Below are 11,308 nucleotides of genomic sequence, written 5' to 3'. Positions count from 1 at the left end.
TTTTTGTCATTAGGACCCTATATATAAATTTTGACAAGATACTAAGTAATGTATTTGTAAAGTCTGTGACATAAAGGAAAGTTTAGTTTCCATCGCGATTTCTGGAATTAGTTATAGAAGATTGAATTACGTGAACATTACGATTTAGTGGAATCGGTCCGTCGGTCTGTATGGATAAACCTAGTTATTTCCCTTACTACTCTAATCTTCGCTGTTTTTTTGTATCTTTATGGCGATGTTGACTGCACTTCGTTAATAGACTATGAAGTATCTTTGTTTCAATTACTCATAGGTTACGATTTGAGCATTAATGATTGGATGGACAATGACATGAAATATAGAATCGTCTGCATCCTGCATTTGTCAGGAATTAACAAGTGATGTTCAGACTTAATGAGAACCTAAATATTCGTTATGCATCCTGTGATTCTTTAATTTACACTTCCAATCGTAATAGTTTTTAAATAATTCATTTACATGTTATGCTCAGTCTTGACGAGTGGTGGTAGCAGCGTCTAGAGACTGGGGTACAAATAGGGGGCACACATGGGGAACAATTGTCGAGGTTGAATTAAACTCCCCCACCCCAGTTCCCCCACAAGCGCCGCCTTTACGTCTGTTCTTTAAGGGAACAGCTCATAACCTTTATAAACTTACTTAATTTTTGATATTGTTAATTTCAAGAATTTTAACGGAAGAAAATGATCTCTCGACAACTTCCGGAAGTTGTCAGTTCTCTAGAAAATTGGACCAAATGAAGTAAATTTGCCCGTGTATCGGTAGCTGAAGTAGAAATGTTACCAGGGTATTTATTGTCTTAATAAAATTCAAGTAGAGACGTTAGTAGGGCCGTATTGTTTTAACGTTTTCGTTGTAGTCTTGAAGTAACTCGTCGACTTCATTGGAGTAATATTTGATGAAGCAGTCTTACACGTAATTTCCGGTAGCTTTGTTTTCTAACCTTATTGACATTTAGAGCTTGTAATGTAAGACAATGAAATCAATGATCGGATGTTCTTTGCAAGATCTTCATATCAAAGAACTTGCACTCGATTGCCTTGACCGAACATGATTGATTACTATGCAAAAACGTATTTTATAACCTTATCATACACATGACGCCAAAGATTTTTTTTTTTTTTTTTTTTTTTTTGATAAATGCAAGTATCTCACAACACGTAAACCAATTCAAATTAAATAAAATTGAATTTTACGTACTTGTACTTTTACGTACGTACTCTGTGGTTCACTTGGTGAACGAGCAACTACGTCCCGTTTCTTTTGGAAAATCAACTCCATCAATAGTTGCTGGCCTTCAATTTATCGAGTTACGACTGTCATGGAATTTTACCTTTTAATATTATGTAACACCAAGCATTACGACTGGTAACTATTCGACTATTCTCAGATCTGCTAGTCATTAATTTATTGCTTATGTAGATTGCAAGATTATGTAGTATATACCACGGTTCTTACGAGTTACATGAATTGAGTTACGAATGAGTTTGTTTAAAAACTTTAATGAGTAAAACAAGTGGTCTTGTAACCATAGAGTTATAAATAACAACAAGTAAAATGATTGCTTGAACTTAATACTGCATTGTTCACGTTACCATTTTATCCAATGAAATAAAAGCTCGTGCAAGTCATGAGTTTTGTTAAAAAAAGGGTGAAGCTTTAGCCGCACGATAACATAAAAATGAATTACTGGTTGTAGCACACCTATGCTCCACCTACTTTCCTCTCAGATTCTATTCTGGCTTTCATGTTTAGTTATCAGAGTATGGTACAACAACAAATTGCTGATAAGAGACCATGGTTTTCCCCGAATACACATTTTAAGCGATTTATTTTTGAAAAAAAAAACATCAAAGGAAATGATGCAATTTATGTTACAAAATATGATAATTGCTCTTCACCGCGTTTTGTTGTTAAACACCCACACTTATTGTGGGCACTGTATAATTAAAAAATCTTATCAGTGTGAATACTGACTCCATATTTTAGAGCGTAATTGTCAGTATCAAATGAGATTCGGTATCATAAATATTTTGTTTGGTAGTTTCTGACTTATTGCTCTTGACCTGACCATCCTCCATATCATTTACTTTTTTTCTTAAGCTCCATTTTCATTATGGTGTGCCTAGGGTGGGTCCCCGTAGTGTCAAATTGTAGATGAAGAGGTTATCAGGTCGAAAGATTAAGATTGTTGTTATCAACGATATAGATGTTCAAGACTAGATTTGTATACATTCTTTAATCGTTTGCTTATTATTTTATTTGGCAGTTGTTGCTCTTAACAATGGCAATATACTGGGATTAGCAATAATGACCGGATTGCAAAGAGCACGCCAATGAAATTATCATGATTGTTCTAGTTTATGCCCTTGATAATGTGACCCATTAAGATGTAGGGACTACAATTTGCATCGGAGCATAGAATTAGAATATTGCTCAGTTCAGTGTTAGAATAAGTTCAAAGCTCCAACTCTGTCTCACCAGAAAGTCGTCCTAACTGAGCTGCTACGGCAACGGAAAATTAGCTCAGAGCATGTTAAGGTCGCCATGCCCCAAGCGTGGTGTAAGACAGAGCCATATGGCTCTGGTAGAAGTGTCCAGGGAGCGTCAGATATTGTACGGTTGGCGCAGTTGGGATCGCCAGGAATCGAGAATGACTTTTGACAAGCGTCCATAAACGCAATTAAATGAAGTACACCAAGCCAATAGATTGTATTAGAAATGACTGGTGTAACGTTTTGATTTCATGGAATTTTTTCTAGCGTTTTCCCAAACCAATCTAACAGGGTTATTCTTGAGGCCCTTGCCCGAATGCGTCATCAGGAGCAGCCCCTCTAATCGGTCTTGCATGGAGGGTAAATAAACCACGTACTAACGTATTTCGCCCCTCCCCAATTCGCCCCAATTTATTCCCAGTTTGCCCCTTCCCATTTCGCCACTTCCCATTATGTCCCTTGCCAATTCGCCCCTTTTTTGTTTTGCCCCTTTCCCATTCACCCCCATTTTTCATTTCGCCCCTGTCCGGTTTTGCCCCCTTCCCATTTTGACCCTTATTCCCATTTCGCCCCTTTCCCATTTTGTCAAATCGGAACGATCATAATTTATTTTGTGGTCTAATTATAGAAAAGGAAGGGACAAAATGGCTATGGGGCGAACTGAACTGGCAAAGGCGAAAATTGGAGAAGGGGGTGTTATGGGAAAGGGGTGACACGGAGAAGGGACGAAAAGGGAATAGTTTAGGGACGAAATGGGAAGGAGCAATGTGGACACCAAACGAAAAACGAAACCCAAAATCCAAACAATATATTATATTGGCGAAAAGCTATAGAACCTTTCACATGAGGAAGTACATCAATCAAGTGTTTCACAATGAAAAGTGGTATTGGATGTCTAGAAGAGTAAGCATACCCTGTATGGTGCCACACCACGCCATATTCGAGTATTTGAGATTTGATTCGTTTTAGGACAGAAAAAGTGCGTTCAGCTGTCGAAGAGCTTCGTGGTAAGTATTTGGCAAGTCTGTGTGTTCAAGGTGTTCATCGATTTCAAATTTAAATTTGTAAGTTTACAATGACGTCCATGATGGTAAAACCAACAAGGCAATTAATACTCCATGATATACTACGACAAATATAGAATAATAACCTACAAATGTAGTTCGAGTCACGAGTCGTCTAAAAGAATGCATTGTTAATTGGCGCCTTATAATAAATTTAGCTTCCCAAATACTCTATTTAGTTGAGTCGCACAGACCGGCAATGATATTTTTAAGAATGAAAGTATAGGAATGAAATTGAAAAAACGAACGTTATCACAACTTATCTGCGTATGTCCACCTTTTGAAGATTGGGAAGTAAGTTATGATTCAACACGTGCTTTGTGAGGTCAAAATAGTCCGAAACATACTAGACTTTAAATCTATGCCCTATTTATGTTTAAAGATGGGTTCCCTTATTTTCATTATGTATGTAGACTTTAAACCTATGCCTTATTTATGTTTAAAGATGGGTTCCCTTATTTTCATTATGTATGTACATACATGGACATTTATGATTGGTTAAAACTCTTAATTAATGCAAAAAGAACATGATGATTAAAAAGCACATGATAATTCATTAGAAACACCGAATAAGCACATAGTTTGCTAAATTTGACACTAAAAAATCCAAATGAATAGGAAATCCATCTTTAATCCAACCTTCACAGATCTAGGACTATCTTGCAATTTAACCGTTTATTATTTTGTCTGTGAAATATCACTTATTTTTTAACACGTCTTGACTGACATGAGGACTAGTTTCTATCATATATAGAAATCAGTATTATTTTACAATTCTGTTGAAATATGAATCCAGGATTTTAATGGTATAGCATAGATCAAGTTGAAAATTCATATTTTAAAAACAGAAAGTCGAAAATACAAACACCGACATAATCTCCACTCACATGTAAATCTAAAATGAAATAACATGGTGAGCTTACTTTACTTCACGATTTAACTTGACACATTGGAGCTTAACATTTGCTTTCTAAAGTCTTATGATATAAATGGCCCCAAAATGAGAATATCCCAATTTTTGTTGCAGCTAGCGTCAAGAAAACGTGCTTTCCAATTCGCGAATATCAAGACTCAAAATGACCTGTCGGGGCAGTCGGAGAAACCAAGACACTGTGGCCATCCCATGGAACGATGCATAATGTACATTAAGAAACGGGAACACGAGTCAGACGACAGTGTCGAGACTTTGAGAGGGGTAAAAGTATACAGTAAAATCAAACAATATATTTATATTTTATAATCCAGAAAATTACATACAGAATACAGATCGAGCTTTATATGATAAAATATTCTCAACTCAACAACTGTTAAAGCTGTATTGAAATAGTAAAATTGAACATCTATAACAAATCTGTAACAATTTATCAATCCTCAAAAATATGATACCTATAACCTTCTAGTTAAGTGACTTTAACTTGCCGTCTTTTAGTTCTCGTGTTTCGAAACACATATAATTATCTCATTTTGTTCTAACAAGCACTGCTATATTTGGCTGATCTAGGTCTATGCATTTTTAAAGGCCTACAAATGTCATAGACTCAAGTTTTTCATTATTAAAGCTGTGATTTTATGTAAATTGCCAATTAAATAATTGCCAACGTTTGATATGTCGTGCACAAAATACAAAAACTAAAACAATAAAAGCTGATATGTTCTATATTTTATAGATTGAAGAATTTTAAAATTAGACTTTAATTGGATTTCTATTTGAAAATTATAGATTTTTTTTTTACATTATAACACTCGGAATGTTTGAAGGATTTCTCTGTTAAGAATATTATTGCCGATCACAGTTATATGAAATAGCTATCATTTAAAAATATTGCAATTTATATATCTAGATTCACTCTGGCTGTAGTCTCTATAACACTTGGTTGTCAAGTCCTTGAATTGAGTATAATTCAGGGTCACTGCCGCTCTCGTCAGCCATGTTGTCGTTCATTTCACTTCTTTTCCCAACAAAGCGATGGTTGAATTTAGGATTATATCTTTTACCAACGAATCTGTATCCGAATCGCGGACTGAGACGGAGTTGAAGTGCCTCTGATAATCTTTTACCGACGAATCTGTGAGTAAATCGTGGACTGTATCTACGACTGATGTAATTAGAGAGTCTTTTCCCAACAAATCTGTGTGAGAATCGTGGATTGGCTCGCTTGTCTACGTCATCACCATCTTCAAGCTGTTCCAATGACTCAAGCAGATCTGATGCATCATCAGCTAATCTTTTACCGACAAATCGATGTTGAAATTTAGGGTTGTAGCGTTTGCCAACGAATCTGTGTGTAAAACTTGGTGCTCTTTTATCCTCGGGATCGACCAGTTCTTCGGAATCTTCATCTGCAAGTCTTTTCCCCACAAATCGATGCTGAAATTTGGCGCTCAATCTTCTCGCAAGTTCGATATCGTCATCCGAGGAGAATCGTTTACCAACAAAACGGTGTGAAAATTTGGGGTTCAATCTCGTTTCTCGATCTAAAATATCATTTTTATCTGCAGCTGCTTGTTGACTATCTTCTGCTGAAGAAGAAGAAACAGAACCCATGAATATCTACTTTTGACGAAATAAAGTCAATATATTGTTGACACTTTAAAACTAACATACTTTAATTACACTAGAATAAATTAATTTAAAAAAAAAACATAAGGCTGCTTGTTGATCCGCCGTATTTACACTATGAGGATCGACTAAGACATAACTTTTAAATTTCTTATAATAATTGAAGTCTGAAAGTCAATGCAAAAAAAAATGTTATGCTTAGAGAATAATTTCAATCTAAGAGAATTAATCCATTTTTCATATCAAAAATATACAATATTATTCCGATTACAATTGTTTTCGTATAGTTTTTAATATAATACAAGGTTCAGAAAAAGTAGGTAACTCAATAAGTAACTAGTTCATTGACATTAAAGGGATTCTAAACCTTTGTTTATGTATCGGATATACACACTATTCAAACAATTAGATATTTTCAAAAAATAAGTCGTAATATGGTTTTCTTTTCAGAATCAGAGTGCAGAAAAGTAGGACGTAAAGCTCAATTCATTTCATTTAATTTCATTTTTCAGAATCAGAATTCGGTCAGGAAATCGGAATGGTGCCAAGAAATTTTCCCTTTTACTACGTACAAAATGTTTTTTTTTTGTACAAACAAACCCTTCAAGAATTCCATTTTGTGCTTCAAAGATAACAATCCGTTGGGTTTTAGATATGCCAAGCTAGGTTTGGATAATACTTTAACTTCTAAGCCTGTATCTTTTAAGAAGACTTGGTTAGATTAGTTTCTTTTTATATCGATATACTTTGTTAAAGGCATTGAAAAGAGGTTTTCTGAAACTTTTATGTGTATCGGGGACACTGATAGCATTAATTTGCATCACATAAATTTTCAATCAGACATCTGTGGTGCACTAAAACTTAGTGTTTGATGATGTCACTAATCGCGAAGGGCCTTGTGTAATAAAGCATATATTTACGATTAGTGACGTCACCAAGCACTTAGTTTTAGTGGAACTGCAGGAACCACAGATGTCTAAACGAAAATCGGAGTGGTGCAAATTGATTCTATCTGTGTCCCCGATTCACATAAAAAACAGAAAACCACTTTACAATCCCTTTAAATATTATGTTTCAATTCAACTGTATGTGCTTTTAAATGCTTCAATTTAATTATATGTTTAAATGTGCTTTAAAACTGGGTTCCCTTATTTTCATTTATTTATTTAATATATACCATTATGGGACGGCTAATACTTGTATAAATCGAAAGTGGAGGTGTTCTTATGATTGGGAAAAATACCAATTTGTCTCAAAAGCCAATAATTAACTCGTAATTAGCCATTTACGAAGGAATTCAAATGATCAAGCGGTCATATAATAAAGATTAACAGGCCTCACAATTTGCATGAGGGGGTAACTCTACGTGTGCCTTTTCACAGCCGAACATTACCAAAACAGCTAAATACCAACCGACAAATTTAAAATTTCAACGAATATGTTTCCAAAATAGAAAAAAAGCGATGTTTTTTTTATTTACTTAATACACAGTACATTTAATTACATCATTTTCAACTTACAAATATGTCGTTAAAACTGAATTTGTTTTAAAAGGATTAAGTAAAAACGGAGAGTACCGATTGTTAATTAAGCAGATTGACCTAGTTTTGGTATGTGGGTCTTTAATGGTTCGTTAGCTTTCGAATACGTAGTAGACATATTTCTCTACAATTAGGCGTTTATTTTACTCAAATCAGTACACTAGTTTTCTAAAAGCTTCTAAAAAGCAGAACAAACTTATAAACCATACTTAATATTTTTAAATATTTTTGGCGTTTTTTTAATTAAAACTTTCAGATACGTTAAAGGACACATTTCGCTACATTTCGGCGTATATTTTTCACAAATTTGATCCAAAAAAAGCGGCATGTCCCTTTAAACTATGCAATAAGTATCCTTGAATATATTGAAATTGGTAACACATGGTTTAAGATGTAAATGGAGTTATATCATATGAATAGTAGTTCCAGATACGAAAGAACGTGTTGAAGATACTTAAGACATTAAGTTTTTCAGTGATTTCGCTCAATTTTAACCCTCTTTCCCTAGCTTTAAAATATTATAGAAAATAAGCCTCTTTGGCAACCGTATTGGGAAAATTAATTGAATCATATCGTGCTGAAAGGCGTAATGAAGATTAGAAAGAAGATGAAAGTGTATAACTGTTATTGAAAGATATAAAGAATGTGATTGTTATATTATTAAATTAGATAATAATCTGTTATATAAACAATATCAGACGTAATACAGGATATTGTCCGTTATTGATATTTATAAACAGCCCGGTTATCAATACACAATAAGGGAAATGGAGTTTTACGCCCTTCTGCGCCGCATATTGATATAAAAATTAATTAAGGTAACGTATTCCAATGTGAAAAATGATACTTTGTTTTGAGTGCAGTAGCTACTCGTCTTTCTTCTTCAATCATCTTTTGATTCTCTAGCGTCATCAACGGCACAAGCCCATGATGCGAAAAATTTCAACGGATGTCATATTTTAAACTTGCTGAACCTTCAGTGCTCGGAAAAAAGCCATCTTCATACAAAAACTTTCATTTTTATTTGTGAACTATTACTTTGAACTCAACTTGAAGATTATAATTTTCAGCAACGGAACGTGATTGCAACCGAAAAACCGTGTTTGATTGGACAATTTTCCAAATTGAAGGTCGATGATGAATTGTGAAATATACCACTGCAGTAAGCAGAACCATTCATTTTGCAGCCGGATGTTTGTACTTGAGATGTCAAGTTGTTCCTTGCTCTGAATTTCAAACCATTAATTGCCAACTAGCACGTCAAAAGAACATAACTCCGGCTTATAGTCCTTGTCATAAAGTTGTTATCATTATATTTACTTAATGCATCTTATTAATCATTCATATAATTCAAGTGTCATTTATTTTGACAGGTTTACTCGGTTCAAATTAATCAAGTTCGGTCTTTGATTATTTTCCATGCCATATCAGGCGATATACTGTGGAAATATCTCGGAATTTGGTTGAAAGAATATGTTTGATTTCATTTTTTCTCTTGTGTTTAACAATTATGGAAATCTTATCGTAAAGTTGTAAAAATTGTCTTCATTCATAGGAAAATTGAAAGAAAATATTGAAGATGTTTGTCATACATGTCATTTCTGAAAGGTTTGACATGTCTATTGAATGGTGCTGGAGGGGGCAGCCATTTTGAAAAGACTTCTGATGAATGTAGTGTGTTTCTGGCATCGTCGGGAATTATAGATAATTTGATTAATATGAATACAGACTGAACCCGTGTCATCTCTATTATATTTCCATATTGTCTACTTTCTCCTACTTGTTGACAGAAAATCCTAGCACACTGCTGAACTTGACGTATTCGAGGGAAGGCTAATGCTAAATTTTACCAAGTCTGTTTTATGTTCTTATACAATCCCCTTGAGTGACAAACCAAGAGAACACCATAGAATCCCCGCTGTAGGTGGTATTTGCTTATTTAAGAAAAAATATATGACCGGTAGATTTTTTTTCAGATTTAAGCTTCTGTACTGGAACACTTACAACTTCTTTGTCGCATACCGATTTCCCTTCCGACATTTAATGTCCTTTCCTTTTACAAAAATCATCACTATAGCATTTGGTTTGGATTGTTTTTGTAATAGGTTTAGTAACCGAATCAATCATGTGAGTGGAATGGTGCAAAATAGCATCCTAGAATTCATCCTCATATTCTAAAATATTAGAATGAAATAAATAGTATACTAACCCAAACAAAAGACTAATAAAAGAGACAGTACTGTGACCATATTCCATATTTTATCTCCGACCTGGGGCATTTTGAATGTTCTGAAATAGAAAAAATCGTGATTTAATGTAAGTGATTAAACTTATTCAGAGAATGGTATATATTATATTTCCCACCTTCGAATACAGATTGGGTGAGCTTCTCTTATCATAGTTAAGTTAGGTACATAGAGTTCTGTGATCTAAATTAGTCAAAGGTTGATATGCCCAGGTCAGCTCTCAGATCTACAAGGAGGAGAAGTATTTTATAAGTTGAAACCTATAATTTTAGAAATTAGATCTTCGGTAGGTTTCTGACTTTTACCTTAAAATCACGAAACTTCAGGTGAGTCCACCGAAGCATGTAACGGGCCAGTAATGCTTTACGGAGTTATTCTCGGAATCGCCTTCAAGGTTACCTGGTGCACTCTGTAGCTTTTCTTCAGATTTCTTATACCTGAGAGTCGCAATCGATTGTATAAACGAAAATTCAAATCAACACGTCAAATGTTTTGTTGGGTCAATTTTTTTTAAACATAGACAGTGGACAATGGAAAAATGTCAAAATCGTGAATAGTGACTGCAATCCGTCACAGGAAACAAAAAATGTTATATTCTATTGTATTGACAGGAAGCGTCACGCAGTCATGGTATTAAGTTACTAGGGCACCTGACTTAATAACTAAGATCTTCATGTATTATAATAACTATATTGGACAATATATTATGATATGTTTCATTGTCTCTCACGCTGGGCATTCATGTTTCAGAACGAAACCTAATTAATCTTAGTAGATGTGATACCTTTTAGAATCAAAATATAGTGCTAACAATCCAAAAGTAATAGCAAAAGAGATCCAAAAACATCACCAAGGCTGTGCAAACAATTTCACAAAGTTTGGTAACCTGTAATCGAACTGTTCCATTGATTTATTTGTATTCTTTGTATTATTTGTATATTTGCAAATGACCAATTGCCATGAGGCTTTGTCCAAGAATAGGACTATCAGTACTTCGACAGTTTCGCCAAGCTTGATCTATTTCGGATTGCAAGCTTAACTTTCACAGTCGATCTATCCACCTATCTATCTATCTATCTATCTAGACTAAGTTTCTAAGTTTCCTGTTTGAGTAGAGAAGAATTATGTTAGAAACGGACTATCATAGTAATCAAAGCAAACATCAAATTCCCATAACTTGCTCGATATTAGAGTTAGTATACTAATATAACGTTTTATCCCTCGCGTATTGTTTGTTATAGTACTATTATAGTTACTAATTATTAATGATAACTATTGTCCTTTTCCTGATGTAAATAGTACTTAAGTACAGTAAAAAAAACAATAATGCTTTTGAGAATTACTTATATCAATTCTTTACTAGTGTCGCTGGGCACATACTGTT

At 34.2% G+C, this 11,308-nt stretch overlaps 1 protein-coding gene across 1 annotated transcript; it reads right to left on the bottom strand.

The window, feature by feature from the left end:
• Positions 1 to 5,438: 5,438 nt before the first annotated feature.
• LOTGIDRAFT_153172 (hypothetical protein) lies at positions 5,439 to 6,753 on the bottom strand (the record flags this gene model as incomplete). The annotated part of the gene is made up of 2 exons (XM_009057099.1): positions 5,439 to 6,097; positions 6,738 to 6,753. 2 exons carry the CDS (start codon positions 6,751 to 6,753, stop codon positions 5,439 to 5,441), a joined length of 675 nt encoding a protein of 224 aa, XP_009055347.1.
• Between the last annotated feature and the right edge of the window lie 4,555 nt (positions 6,754 to 11,308).

Source organism: Lottia gigantea, assembly GCF_000327385.1.
Source record: "Lottia gigantea unplaced genomic scaffold LOTGIsca_3, whole genome shotgun sequence".
In the NCBI taxonomy this organism is placed as follows: domain Eukaryota; kingdom Metazoa; phylum Mollusca; class Gastropoda; family Lottiidae; genus Lottia; species Lottia gigantea.
This window is presented reverse-complemented; position numbering and strand designations above follow the sequence as displayed.